General features: G+C 37.9%; 1 protein-coding gene across 6 annotated transcripts in view; it reads left to right on the top strand.

Moving 5' to 3' along the window:
* LOC129745579 (beta-glucuronidase) overlaps window positions 1-15516 on the top strand; it is a 92374-nt gene that overhangs the window by 74599 nt on the left and 2259 nt on the right. For all 6 annotated transcript variants that reach the window (XM_055738728.1, XM_055738731.1, XM_055738727.1 and 3 more), the window contains 4 exons: window positions 3868-3976; window positions 10501-10801; window positions 10867-11550; window positions 11618-11790. In XM_055738728.1, the coding sequence (XP_055594703.1) occupies window positions 3868-3976; window positions 10501-10801; window positions 10867-11550; window positions 11618-11790 (1267 nt within the window). The remainder of the gene's footprint in view (window positions 1-3867; window positions 3977-10500; window positions 10802-10866; window positions 11551-11617; window positions 11791-15516) is intronic.

The following is a 15516-nucleotide window of genomic DNA, read 5'->3' as shown; positions in this document are numbered from 1 at the left end:
TGTTTATTTGTGATTTCAATTGAATAATTACAAATTTATGATTTATGATTCAATTTTAATAAGTAGTTTTTAAGTCGTCAAGTTGATTGGAAAAATAAGGCAAAATTTGAAGACCTCTGGCGCTAATTGCACTAAAATAAAAAAAATCATTTCAGATTCAGATTTCAGATTCAGATTTCAGATTCGGATTTCTGATTCAGATTTCAGATTCGGATTTCAGATTCAGATTTCAGATTCAGATTTCAGATTTCAGATTCAGATTCAGATTTCAGATTCAGATTTCAGATTCAGATTTCAGATTCAGATTTCAGATTCAGATTTCAGATTTCAGATTCAGATTTCAGATTCAGATTTCAGATTCAGATTTCAGATTCAGATTTCAGATTCAGATTTCAGATTCAGATTTCAGATTCAGATTTGAGATTCAGATAATAGATTCAGATTTCAGATTCAGATTTCAGATTCAGATTTCAGATTCAGATTCAGATATCAGATTCAGATATCAGATTCAGATTTCAGATTCAGATTTCAGATTCAGATTCAGATTTCAGATTTCAGATTCAGATTTCAGATTCAGATTTCAGATCCAGATTTCAGATTCAGATTTCAGATTCAGATATTAGATTCAGATTTCAGATTCAGATTTCAGATTCAGATTTCAGATTCAGATTTCAGATTCAGATTTCAGATTCAGATTTCAGATTCAGATTTCAGATTCAGATTTCAGATTCAGATTTCAGATTCAGATTTCAGATTCAGATTTCAGATTCAGATTTCAGATTCAGATTTCAGATTCAGATTTCAGATTCAGATTTCAGATTCAGATTTCAGATTCAGATTTCAGATTCAGATTTCAGATTCAGATTTCCGATTCAGATTTCAGATTCAGATTTCAGATTCAGATTTCAGATTCAGATTTCAGATTCAGATTTCAGATTCAGATTTCAGATTCAGATTTCAGATTCAGATTTCAGATTCAGATTTCAGATTCAGATTTCAGATTCAGATTTCAGATTCAGATTTCAGATTCAGATTTCAGATTCAGATTTCAGATTCAGATTTCAGATTCAGATTTCAGATTCAGATTTCAGATTCAGATTTCAGATTCAGATTTTAGATTCAGATTTCAGATTCAGATTTCAGATTCAGATTTCAGATTCAGATTTCAGATTCAGATTTCAGATTCAGATTTCAGATTCAGATTTCAGATTCAGATTTCAGATTCAGATTCAGATTTCAGATTTCAGATTCAGATTCAGATTTCAGATTCAAATTTCAGTTTCAGATTTCAGATTCAGATTTCAGATTCAGATTTCAGATTCAGATTTCAGATTCAGATTTCAGATTCAGATTTCAGATTCAGATTTCAGATTCAGATTTCAGATTCAGATTTCAGATTCAGATTTCAGATTCAGATTTCAGATTCAGATTTCAGATTCAGATTTCAGATTCAGATTTCAGATTCAGATTTCAGATTCAGATTTCAGATTCAGATTTCAGATTCAGATTTCAGATTCAGATTTCAGATTCAGATTTCAGATTCAGATTTCAGATTTAGATTTCAGATTCAGATTTCAGATTCAGATTTCAGATTCAGATTTCAGATTCAGATTTCAGATTCAGATTTCAGATTCAGATTTCAGATTCAGATTTCAGATTCAGATTTCAGATTCAGATTTCAGATTCAGATTCAGATTTCAGATTTCAGATTCAGATTCAGATTTCAGATTCAAATTTCAGTTTCAGATTTCAGATTCAGATTTCAGATTCAGATTTCAGATTCAGATTTCAGATTCAGATTTCAGATTCAGATTTCAGATTCAGATTTCAGATTCAGATTTCAGATTCAGATTTCAGATTCAGATTTCAGATTCAGATTTCAGATTCAGATTTCAGATTCAGATTTCAGATTCAGATTTCAGATTCAGATTTCAGATTCAGATTTCAGATTCAGATTTCAGATTCAGATTTCAGATTCAGATTTCAGATTCAGATTTCAGATTCAGATTTCAGATTCAGATTTCAGATTCAGATTTCAGATTCAGATTTCAGATTTAGATTTCAGATTCAGATTTCAGATTCAGATTTCAGATTCAGATTTCAGATTCAGATTTCAGATTCCGATTTCAGATTCCGATTTCAGATGCAGATTTCAGATTCAGATTTCAAATTCAGATTCCAGATTCAGATTTCAGATTCAGATTTCAGATTCAGATTTCAGATTCAGATTTCTGATTTCAGATTTAGCTTTAACATTCAAATTTTAGGCTCAGATTCAGATTCAGATTTCTGATTATGAAAAAAATTCAAATTTCAAATTAGATTCAGGAATTTTCTTTCTGTTTCTTCATAAATTTACCTCTATAGTCTATATTTGGCTAACGTGAATATGTACTAAATACGTTTTTTATTTTTAAAATGTGCTGAAATTCTGAGGTTTCTCCGGCAGATCAGGCAGCTTGCTTCAAGGTTTCAAAACACTCCTAGTAGCAATTGTAAGCAGTCTGCGGTGAAAGATGAATAATTATTTTCAGCTGTCAACCTAGCACGAGTCTAAGCACATATCTTACGCTCCATTGATTTGCTAAGCATTCATACTCAGCACTTCAAGTTCACTGCCTTCAATCGATTGCTCTTAAAAGGGAAAATATTCGCCCCTAGGGGGTCCGATCATTAATGATGTAACGAACTACTGTGTGGAAGTTGAATTGTTGATTCAGAATTTTTTCTCAATGACGCTCTGTAATTATCAGTACAAAATTACAATCTCAAACTGTCTTTTAAAAGTATAAACAAACTCCCGTTGGTTTAACATCTTCTAAGACCGTTTCATTCTTTAAACTCCAGGAACACAAGTGAAAATAAACAAAGCTTCACCGGAGAACGTTTCTATCGATCATCTATCGCAAAACCGCAGGTGAAATTCAACAATGCGAGTCAACATTCTTTTTTACTTATTTGCTTTGTTTCTGTGTGTTTTCAAGTGTTGGGTGAATTTAGGTTTGGGTTCTGAATACCAGATGGCCAGTTGTGCAAATAACGAAAGAAACACAGTAAAACAAGCAACTTTTCGAATATTTAAAAAAAAGTCAAGATCATACGATAATATTTGGATCATCTCCCAGTCAATTCGAGAACGGTTGAAACTCCCAACGATTTTCCCATCGAACACCAGATCCACTTTCCCAAAAAAAGAACCCAGTACCTAGAACAATAAATTGAAACTAATTGATGATTGAAGCGTTCACCCAAACAAAAATCAGAAATTTTCGATTTTCCGCTGAAGAGGGTGAGAGATGCTCTGTGTATACATTTAAGTAAAGTCAACACTATTTAGCGGGGTGTTGGAGAATCTAATCCAACCGGAGGCGGCCGGCGTGGAGGTCGTTTCTGCACTACTGGAAGCAACTGGAAAGTCTATAAAATTCTATTTACGTCATCCATCTACTGGGGCGTAATCGCCGGCACTTGTTTGGTTTTGGTCCGATTTCTGTGCTGGTTGCCCCAATTCGATAATACTGGCCACATGTTTCAAGTTTCGATTCTGAATCAAAGCTGAAACGGAGTGGATTGGAATTCTATCGCCGGGATTGATGGACATTTGTAACTGCCTTGTATCGTAAAAATGAAGTAACATTGGTACTTCGATTATTTTCGAATGAATGAAATAGGATTACAGATAAGCCAATGGGGATACATGATATACCCAGAACTTCTCTGGACAAGCCGATACAAGTGATATACTTAACAATTTTTACACGTGGAAGTGATTTTATTTTGGCGTCACTTATATAAATGCTATTTACCCTACATGTTCTGCCAAGTCCCCTATATTAACAAATTCTTTTTCTCATTTTTATTTCGCAGCGTTCACATTCCTGGTTATGGGCGTTATTGGATACATGGTCAACTCAGTATTCGGCGCCATGTTCACGAACGGAAACGAAACGTCCACTGTCGGACTGCTGTATCCCAGGTAGGTTTCGTTTATGATGTATTGCAGAATAAGCAACTCGCAAGTAAAGCTTGCCTCGTTTAGAATTGAAACAAACTTTTGCGCATATTATGGCGCTCCTGGTGGACGGATTTGGAATTTCTTGGCGCCCAGGTTTCGAAAATTTTGTCAGCTTCACGTATGTATTTTTGACATTTCTCAAATCGAATGTTCTTTGTAAACAATCAATATGGAAGCCGAAAGAAGGGAAAAATTGTGCACAGTTCCATTGTAGTCTAGGCTGACCGGAAACTGCGTGGTAAGATGATTAAGAGGAATTCCGATCTGTCGGACGTGATTTGGCCAGAAAATTCGATGCTGTCCATAGTACCGTGAGGAGATCTCGACTCCGGGAAGGAATCAAAGCGTATCGAGCTAGCAAACAGCCAAATCGGACCGTAAAACAGAAAATGTGGCCGTAATCCATGCTCGGAAGCTACGTATACGACCAGGCTCTGACCAAGTTTGACGGGTGTCTTCTGATGGACGATGAAACCTATGTCAAGGCTGAGTTCGGGCAAATCCCAGGTCAAAAATTTTTCTTGGCAATGGCTCGGAGGGATATTCCAGCCAAATTTAAATTTGTTTTTGCCGACAAATTTGCACGAAAATTTATGATTTGGCAGAGTATTTGAAGCTGTGGCGAAAAAAAGAAAGTTTTCGTTACAAATAAAGCAATGACGTCGCAACTGTACCAAAAAGAGTGTCTCCCAAATTTGCCGTTCATTCGATCCCACGACCATCCCGTAATGTGTTTTGGCCAGATTTGGCAAGCTGCCATTACAGCAAAGAATGGTATGCAGAGAAAGGGGTCGCAATTACTTTTGAAGTTGAACTGAAGATCTGCTGAATCACGGTCACGGTGACACACGATCAAGAGGCATCTGTCAGGCTGAGAGCCGTCAGCTGTAGAGGCCCACTGATAGGTATCTTCGTATCGTCATTTGACGGTTGGTGAGTTGTCCTCCCAACAACTACTCCGTTTAATAAAGATGGTGCGGATCGTACCCCATAGGCTGTCTTCGCATTCTCGAAAACTGGCGAGTTCTTGACGTTGGGTGCTAAGGGGAGTTAGTTGACGTCGACGATCATTCGATGGTTGTAGTATTTCTTGGAGCTGGGACGGCAGTTCGATTTCCGGCTCAGGAGTAGGACAAAGACCTCAACTGTCCAGGAGGATTGACAATGGAACCTGGCTTGTTTCCGGTATTGCTTCCGAATTTGCTTTATTGTTAGCTTCGTAACATCGGTATGGAGTCAAAGAAATGGCTCTGAAACGACTTCACTTTGAATGGATATCTTGAGCCGACCTTTTTAGTTCGATAGACAAATGCAACCGAACTACCAGGTAGTAGCCATTTTGAACTCCATACCAGGCAATACACTAACATGGCAAATATTCCTGTCCGACAAGCGCCTTGCGACCGATCACTACCCATGCGTGAGTATTTTAAAACGACGAACTCCTACAACGTCGATAGACTCACCTTCTTGCTTGGTTCAGCACGCTAGGGGGGAACAAGTACGCAGCCTTCAGAACGCGTGAGAACTGCAAACCCCCCTACGACGTCGATAGACTCGTCTTCGTGCCTGGTTCAGCAACCAAGGTGGGACCAGGTACTCCGGTTGTCAGTTCCTACGATAGCCAGCGTTCAGTAAGTCACCTGATATAATAAAATAATTTGACTTACGGTTGCCCAGAATGAATCGAGTCGAAAACTGATAATTGGGTTTTATATTGTCCCATTTTTTTTTTTATTTTTTTACCACCACTAAAATAAGCCAGAAGCGACTTACGCACTTTTGATTGTTGTCATACGTTCACTACGCCGTGTCCTGCTTAGCGACACTGCGGGGCCCTTCCATAACGATCATGAGGCAAATCCAGTGGGAAATGTCCTCCCGGTTTCGTGATCGCTGATGTGTTCCTGGAAGTTGACGATTCGAGGAACGACGAACGCTGATGGGTTTTGCAGCGATGTGCCAACCGATAATGCCGAAACCCCCTTCCGAGAAGGCCGAGTTTCCCCACTCCGTGGCTGAAGTGGCAATTCGATAGAGCTTTCATTTCGGTTCGCTTTTCTACAGCCTCAAAACTACAACTTCCGTCTCAGCCGAATCCGTCGTGTCAGGAAATTTGTGGACAGCAATGGCCAATTTGGATGGAGTGCTATTTACGATTTCTCGACCCCTTTTTTGCGAATCTCCACTTGATCTGACACTGCTTATGCGCTGTATTCTGTCCGGAATCGATGTTGGCCCAGGAAAGCGAAACTAATAACGGGAGGGCATTAATTGAATTGCTCAATAGAGCTTTTGCTCAGGTTAACCTGAATCAGTTTGCCTTTTTATGCCCTTGGGCGAGAGCTTGTTCTCGGACACGAGCTGCTTCCCCGGCAGCACACTGACTTTTGACTTTTTCTTTTTCCGAAAACGAAATCTGACAGCGACACTGCTGCCAACTTTCTTGATTATTTTCGTAGTCCGACATTAGTCCAATTTTGAGCTGCAGTGAGCACATGTCTGACTGAATAATCTGTGCGGGGTTATCGATTTTCGATGTCCTCTTTGTTCCGAATTTTCGTTTGTTGATCGAATCGAAAAGAGATGATTTTTTCTTTTTGCACGCTAAATACTTATTTAGGAGGGCATGGGTAAAAAATAAATAGTTTGCGCTTTTACTCAAAAAACGTATTGAAAAAATCAAATTTAATGATCCGGAACCGAACCCCATTATTACCGTCCCACCGGGGCGCGCCATTCGGCGGCAATCGTACCATCTTCAACCAAGCCTGGTTCACGTCGTCTATGCCACAACCACAACCCGCATTACAATGTCAACCCTAAGGTAGGACAACCAACAACTTTTGGGGCGAATTTGACTGAGCCCATTAAGGTGTTTCCTTGACTCCGAATTTCGAGTGTTGCCGACCCTGCGGCTTGGCATGGGGGTTCTTGCTCGACTGATCTGTTTGGGAGAACCGATGGCTACAACCTCTCTGCTAATCCATTAGATTTCCGGTGGAATGGTGCTGTCTTGAGGTGAACGATGCCGTGTATGTTGCAGTACGAATCGAACCGGTCACTGGGGAGTTACGTCCCGTTGTCTGTAGCGAGCGTTTCCGGTTGATCTCACGAAAATTCCACGAAGGATTCGCAAGGTGTCTGCCGTGGTGATGTCCTCAGTTCGTACTGCTTCCGGCCATTTTGTATCAAATCCATCAGAATGAGAAAGTAGTTCCCATCCAGTGGATTTGTGTAATCCAGATGTAACCGCTGCCACGGTTCTTTCGGTGTTGGCCAGGATTCCATGGTAGTCTTCTGGTTGGTCTTGGTTACGCTGGCACATTCGTTCATGAACGGACAAAGTTAGCTACTTCGTTGTCGACATTGGGCCAGTATACATACCGACGCGCTTTTAGGAACGGGGCGGGATGATCAATCTTTCATCATAAAGTAGGCAACTGGTGACAACGGAAAGACACTCTCGACGTTGAAAAAATTGTTGAATTTCGGGATCGGTAGTACTGGTTTTCTTGATCAGCCAGCCTTCTTTGACAAAACGAATCACTTGCTGCAAGATGGTGTCGCTTTTGGTATCGTTATGAACAGCCTTCAAGGAGAGCACGAAAGCTTGAAGTGACTCGTTGACTACCGTGCGAACGCTTTTTTTCTAGCTCAAGATTGGCGATTACGTGCTCTTCCTCTGATCGCACGTGACTGTTGATGAGCCTGGAGAGAACTTCCGCGAACTCAAAGCTTGGAGATGTATGTATTGTCCAGGCTCTCTTGTCTCGTCTACAAGCTCGTTTAACTGCCTTTTTCAGCTCCGCATATCGTAAGCGGGCGGCTGATTAGGCTGACCCGATACATGCCTACTCAATTCCGAGTTTCGCCTTTCATCGATCATCCTCCAGGTTTCATCCGACATCCATTCACTACTTCTTCCACAAACTTTACCGAGAGTTCTATGGCTCGTCGTGATAAAAGCATTCTTGATTCCGCACCACTGTTCTTCGGCTGTTCCATCTGTCGGCAATTCCGAAGCTCGGGACTCTAGCTGTTCAACGTATGCCCTTTTCACCTCTGGATTCTCCAACCGGCGGACGTCGTATCTACACCCGACTTTCTCCTCGCGCCGTTGGACACGCGCAACTCTCAGTCGTATCTCGCCAAGGACGAGGTGATGGTCAGATGCAGTGTCTGCGCTTCGTTTGTTGCGGACGTCAAGAAGGCTCCTTCTCCTCTTTCGGCTGATGCAGATGTGGTCAATTTGATTTTCTGTTCGGCCATCTCGGGATACTCAAGTGACCTTATGTGCTGGTCGGTGGAGGAAGAGCGATCCACCGATCACAATATTGGTGTTGCCACAAAATTCTACAAACAGCTCTCCGTTTTCGCTCATCTGTCCTAGGCCATGGCGCCCCATGATGCGCTCAAAGTCCTGATTATCGGAGCCAATCTTAGCGTTTAAGTCGCCTAAGTGGATTTGAATGTCACCCTTCGGAATTTTCTCAACCTTGCTGTTCAATTGACTGTAATACTGCTCTTTCTCCTGCAAATCGGCAACGTCAGTTGGCGCATAACACCGGACCATTGCGCATTGTAAGGTTTCTAACCCGTGTTCTAAATCTGGCTACGATTATTCTTTCGTTTATCGGTTCCCATCTTTTAAGGGCCGCATGGGCCTGCGGGCTTAACAGGAAACTGACTCCTCGTTCCCGAGTAGCATGTTCTCGTATGCCAGAGTAAAGCAGAAATTGCCCGGACTGTGTCTTGTGTTCTCCAGTGTTAGGCCAACGGACTTCGCTCAGTCCCAGAATTTCAAGCTTAAGGCAGCTAGCTTCTCTAGCAAGTTGTGCCAGTTTGCCTTGTTGGGCAAGGGTTAAAACGTTCCAAGTTCCAATTCGTGTTCGTGTTTTCATGCTAAAAGTTCCAGGTCGGTCATTTCTTTCGGATTCCGTAACAATTTCATAGGTCGGGAGCAGTAGGTTGTTAGCCTAAGGTCTCGTATCCCGGCACCGCGGGGAGGTAGAAATAGGAATAGAATAAGAGGTGATATATCTAGGTGATATATCACTTCGGTGATATATCTCGGGTACTACACGCAGAAAAAAAAATTTTTATTTCAAAGGCAAGTGCAGCAAAAACAAAGGATTTTTTCCTTTGATTTTGGGATAAATAAAAATTCCATTGGTTCAAGGACATTTTCCTTTGTTTCAAAGAATTTTTCTTTTGAAAAATCTTTGAGTCAAAATCTTAATGCTTTGAAACAAAAAACAGTTTCATTTGATGCAAAGTCTTTTTCGTTTGCTACAATGTAATTTAGATTTAGATTTAAAAGGATTGGTTCATTGATTCCTTTTATTCCAATTGGAAGAAATATTTTCTGTTGTTCAGAAGTTCCAATTAGGAATTTTGAACAATAAAAAGAAACAATTTACATCTTAAATTCATTTTTATTACAAACTTAACACAAACACTGCTTCACTATAATGGAATTAACCGGTCCTAAATTTTGGCCTGAGGGCATTCTTCTTGGACCGCTCAATAAACTTCCGGAAGCAACTCCGGTCATCCAACTGGTGATTGCCGCTGAAAATCGGCCCGAAGATAATCAGACCGCTGGATTTTGGGCGGAATCAGCCGTGGTCCTGTAACAATGCAAAAGTTTATATAAAATCTTAAATATTCACTTTTTGACTAATGGATTAACACGCACTTACCATGGTATGCATTCCTCATCCTGAATCCTCCTAAATAGCTATCTCTGATTCACTAGTTTTGATTTTTAACACGACCGGCCAAACTTTATTCGAAATTCGGTACTTGCTCAATCCAAATTATCTTCTAAGTTTGAAGTTTTAACTTAATGAAATTATTCCTTTCTGTTGAAAACATTTTTCTTTGGTTGAAAGAAAATTTACTTTGTTTCAAAAGACATTTGCAATTGAAAAAATGTCTTTTGAATCAAAGAATTTGTTTAAAATCAAATTCCAAAATTATTCAGTTCAAAAAATTAATTCTTTCTTTCAAAAATTATTCATTTGAATCAGAACGAGAATTCATTGATTCAAAGAAAACAGGAGTTTGATTCAAAAAACTGAGTGTTTTGAATCAAAGTCAGTTTTGTTTTGTTTCAAAATCCAAGTTTTCTCTGCGTGTAGTATTTAAAAGATTATCTTTCATCGAGACCTGATATTTAGTCAGTGTGTTACCTTTAAGAGTCTCAGAAGTCATTCAAAACTGTTTATTGAATGTGCGAGCTCCACACCATATTGGCATGTTCCTAAAATTACCATTACCATTATTTGCCATTGCTATTAGTTGTAGTTCATAAGACCACATATAAGAGTGGTTGGCAGAACTGATTGACATCGCTTACTTGTTCACAAGAGATCGTGTACCTACTGATTACAGGCTTTTCAAACAGTTTTTTCGATTAACAAAATTTGCAACTTGTAATGATAAAAAACTTAATTAAATTATTTTCGATTACTTTTCAGAGAATCAGAGACTCGTGATGTCAAAAGGCTGGACGGTATGTGGAACTTTGTGCGGTCGGACCCCTCGAATCCATCCCAGGGTCTGCGGGAGAAGTGGTTTAACGATGATTTGAGTAAGGCTCGCAAAACCATCCAGATGCCGGTGCCGAGTAGCTATAACGATGTAACCGAAGATGCCAGCCTGCGGGATCACGTCGGCACGGTTTGGTACGATCGTAAATTTTTCGTTCCCCGATCGTGGGGCACGCCAGATCAGCGGGTTTTCGTTCGGTTCGGATCGGTGCATTACGATTCCATTGTGGTTGGTTTGACCCATAAATATCACGAGAGAATTCTTTTTTAATTAGTTTTGTTTATTTTTCACAGTGGATCAATGGACAGCAAGTATTGAAGCACGAATTCGGTCATCTTCCTTTTGAGGCCGACATTACATCGGTACTCAAGTTTGGTTCCGAAAATCGCATAACCGTCCTGTGTGATAATGTGCTACTGCAAGTCACAATTCCCCAGGGTAAAGTTCAAAATCAACCGGTGGATGGCGGTGTTGAAATGGTGCAAACGTACACCTTCGACTTCTTCAACTATGCCGGTATTCATCGATCGGTAATGTTGTACACAGTACCCCGAGTGTTCATCCGTGACGTTGCGGTCAAAACAAATTTGGAGGGCGAGAAAGGAGTTTTACACTACGTGGTGGAGACCAATGTCAATACCGGCCACGATCAGCAGGTCACGGTTAAGCTACTGGATCGAAATGGAACGGTGGTTGCGGTTGACGAAGTCAATGGACCATTATTGCAGGGAGAACTTGCAGTCAACAATGTAAAACCATGGTGGCCATATTTAATGCACGAAGAACCGGGTTATCTGTACAACCTGGAAGTTACCTTACAGTATAAGTCAAACGAGGCTTCGGAACCTGTTGAACAGGTTTACGACGTTTATCGGCTAAAGGTTGGGTTCCGCGTTTTGGAGTGGAACAGTACCGCGTTGTTGATCAACGGGCAACCGATTTATTTCAGGGGATTTGGCAGACACGAGGACTCGGATGCAAGTATCTTTGTTTATCATAATCAAATTTCAACCTAATGTAAAATTACCTTTAAAACATTCACAGATTCGAGGAAAAGGTCTGGACTATGCGCTACTTACCAAAGATTTCAACCTGCTTAAATGGGTTGGAGCGAACGCTTACAGGACATCACACTATCCGTACTCCGAGGAAAGTATGCAGTTCGCGGACGAACACGGGATCATGATTATTGACGAATGTCCCAGTGTGGATACTGAGTAAGTAATTCTTAGAAACGGTTTTTTCAACTTCAATTGACTTTAATTCTTCCAAAAAATTAAAGGAAGAATCATCTGTTTATTTTTTTAATACCTACTAGTAAATAGACTGAGTCGATTTGGGATCATTTTTGAATTTCTTAAACCCTGCAAGTTTTGCACAGTGCATTAGTATTAGTAAGCCGTTGGGCAAACAAAAGTGACAGCTTAACGCAAAATAAATACGATTCGAAGGAAGAAAGTTAGTTTTCGAATTAATTTTTGAAAACTATCGAAAGTTTTTCAAAATACAGCACATTTTCGAGAAGCCAGCGCATTTGTTTATTTGTTTGCAAATTTGTTTTCTGATTCCGAGTGAGGTTCTTTGAAAAAATGAAGATTTTGTACAGGATACGACCGTTTCCTGAGGATGTAGAGGAAATATTGCTAAAGATCTCCGCAACGAAAACACTTAGCTTAATCCGCCGGGTTCAAAATTCTAGAAGATAGGCCCCAATACTTCAACAAAAGAGCTGGGGGAACCGTTGAATGTACCTTTCAAATATAAAAGTCGTTTTTCCATTTTGTTCTGCTAATTTCTGCACTGCTACTGAATCAAATATTCACCTAATTAGCTATGCTATTTTCTTAAATAAAAAAGTACATGTTACAATTTTTGACTGCTTTATCCGTTCATTACGAAGATCAAGGCTTTTTCTATCGAAACATATCGTAGTTTGTTGAAATGTAACAAGATTTAAGCATAAAAACTCGTCCCATCTTTAGGCGACCCAATGATAAGTTAAAAAAGTCTGACATCATCAACTCCGTGACATCAATTAATGCATTTTGACTTCCAAAACCTTAGGATTTGACTTAGCTTCATTTCTGTACAATACATAAATTAAAAAAAAGGATAAAAATATGCGAGAATTATGCGTTATTTTGAACCATCTAAAAGCCAGTTATTTTCACTGAAAAATTAACAAAAGTTCAGTTTTATCTTTAAAACAACTTTTTTTTTCTACGAAAAACATTTTCTTTAGAGTAAAATTTTTAACTGTTTTTTTCTTTTTAAATTGCATAACGACAGGGGCTGAAAAACTATTTTTATGTACTGTTTCCCCTGTAATTTTACACATTTCGAAAAAAATTTCCTAAGTTTTGAAACATGTTAAAACTATCTCATAGCTTAGTTGAATATATTTTTTGGTCAAATTGTTCTACTATTACTGAGATATTTCAACTGTTAAATATAAGAATTAAACTTGTTACATATTAGCCGATTTGTTGTCGTTTTGTCCGGGGTTTATATTCCGTCTCTTCTACCTAACCAAGTGTTTTTTTTCTCGAAAATCAACCCTGAATGGTTGTAACCTTTAGACCAAACTGTCAATAATTTTCTATGAAGCATTAAAAAAAGCACGTTATTAAAAAGTTTGTGCATGTCCAGTTTTTCATGTTTTTCAGCTATTTTAAGCTGTAGGTTTTGACAACTGCTTTTTAAAACAGTTGCCACTAATGTGATTTGTTAGATAAACGTAATTTAAAGAATACAGTAGTTTCTCGATTTTATCACTATTCGATTTTATCAATACTCGCCAAATTCACGCTCGATTTTATCACGGTTATTGTTTCGATTTTATCACGCTTTTTAAGAAATCATTCAAAAACCATTGCCAGGTCCTTAATTTTCATTCAAAAGCATAGAGCGTCTTTTTTATGGTTTATGTTATAGTATATAGGTATCCAATAATATGAAAATGCCATTGAACTGCTTATTTTATCTATATAGTGTTTAAAATCGTCATTTGGATTTTAAAAACGCTTGTAATAATCGACACAAGTATTTTAACGTCACGCTGATGCTAGTGTTATTACTTATGTTGGTTAGTCGCTTTAAAAAACTTAACTTTTTTGGTTATGCGAATCATATAAAAATGTGGGAGAATTTAAGCGTTTTTGAAAAGAGATAAGTGTCTCTGATTTTTTTGTTGAACTTGTTTATTTTAAAGGGTGGCGTGCGTAATCCTTATTGGATAGCCTTTAGTATTGTCTGAATGGATAATTCTGGAAGACCAAAATGAAATTCTGCTAGCTTTGTCTGAAATATGACTAGGATTTCTGTTTTTCTACATATAAAGACAAAAGATTATCTGCCCATAAAGCAAATTTCGAGAAACACATTGTAAAAGTCTAAGGTGAGCAAATTTTAAAATATTTTTCGAATAGATATACTTTTTAGTTCATCAAAAGTGTTAAGACTAAAATATTGAAATTTAAAATTAGCAGAAAGAAAATTTTTGATGGTAATTTTTTTGAACTTTTTTTCAAAATCAAAATAAGAGATAACAACTGTTAAATTTCCATTAAAACAAAATAATTCACTTTAATTTGATGTAGACTATCAAATGGATATACAACATGATTTTATTTCAAGAAAAAACCTAAAAAATTGCTTTAGAGAAGAATAATTTGAACTGAAAACGTTCCTTTTTGTTCACACTGAAAGAAAAATCATGGTATTTTGAAAAAAATAAAAATGTTTAATTTTACCATGCGCAAATTTTGTCGATATAAAGAAAGTTTTGGTTATTTTGACGATCTTTTGGTTAATTTTACTATGCGAACCAGAAAAAATATGGTAAACTTAAATAAAAAAGAGGTTTCATTTTACCATGCGCAAAATTTGTTGATATAAATAAAGTTTTGGTTAATTTTACCATGCGAACCAGAAAAAATGTGGTAAACCTAAATAAAAAAAGAGGTTTAATTTTACCATATGCAGCATTTTCCGCATTTGAATAAAGTTTTGATTACCGTGACAATACTCTGGTAAATTTTACCATGGATGTAAATAGCCAACATGCTCCCATTAGTTGTGTCATTTAGCACTTTGTTCTTCTTGCCATAAAAACGGCTGTAAATTTATCGTTGAGAACTTTGGAATTAAATTGATTTTGTGCTCTGTGTGCGGTTTTGAAGGTAAGTGTTTCGGTGTGGAATATGTGACAAAAATATCACTTTTTATTCATCCACAGAAAACCATTACAATGACTGGAAGATAATTTCAACAGTTTTTAAAACGTTCAATGGTAAGTGAATTTTTTAAATAATTTTGTACAATATTTAACATTTCCTTTTTTAATTTTTTTAGCGCTCGGGGCAACGATGACTCGAAACGGCAAAAAATAAAATCCTGGGACAATTACGCAGCACCGGAGACCAAATGTCGAAGGAACCTTCGTCAAATTAGGTTTACGTCGAAAAATATTATTCGTGAAGAAAAATAAAGAGAATAATCATAATGATGGATAAATAAAACAGCATTTCAAAAATTTAAATTGTTTCATTAAATGCATGGATTACTACTAAATTTACATTATTTTGTAATAATTACCATGGCATGGTGAAATTGAACGTCATTAGGCCGTAACGCACCATAACGTAAACACATGGTAATTTTAAACATACTTATGCTCAAGACAAACAAATACGTAGTCAAAAAAAATCCATCTGTTTTTATTTTTAAATTCACCCTCGGATATGGTAACGTTTACCATGATTTTTCTTTCGGTGCAGTAATCTTTGATAATTACGCCTTATGATCAAAATTTATTGATACAAAACGTTTCCACTACTGAAAACATTATAAATTATTGATTAAAGACAGTAAAAATACTTTTTTCTTCTTCAATTTTTAGTTTCGCCAAATTCACGGTTTCGCCATATTCACGGTGAATTTTT

Source organism: Uranotaenia lowii, chromosome 2 (assembly GCF_029784155.1).
Source record: "Uranotaenia lowii strain MFRU-FL chromosome 2, ASM2978415v1, whole genome shotgun sequence".
Classification (NCBI taxonomy): Eukaryota; Metazoa; Arthropoda; class Insecta; order Diptera; family Culicidae; genus Uranotaenia; species Uranotaenia lowii.
This window is presented reverse-complemented; position numbering and strand designations above follow the sequence as displayed.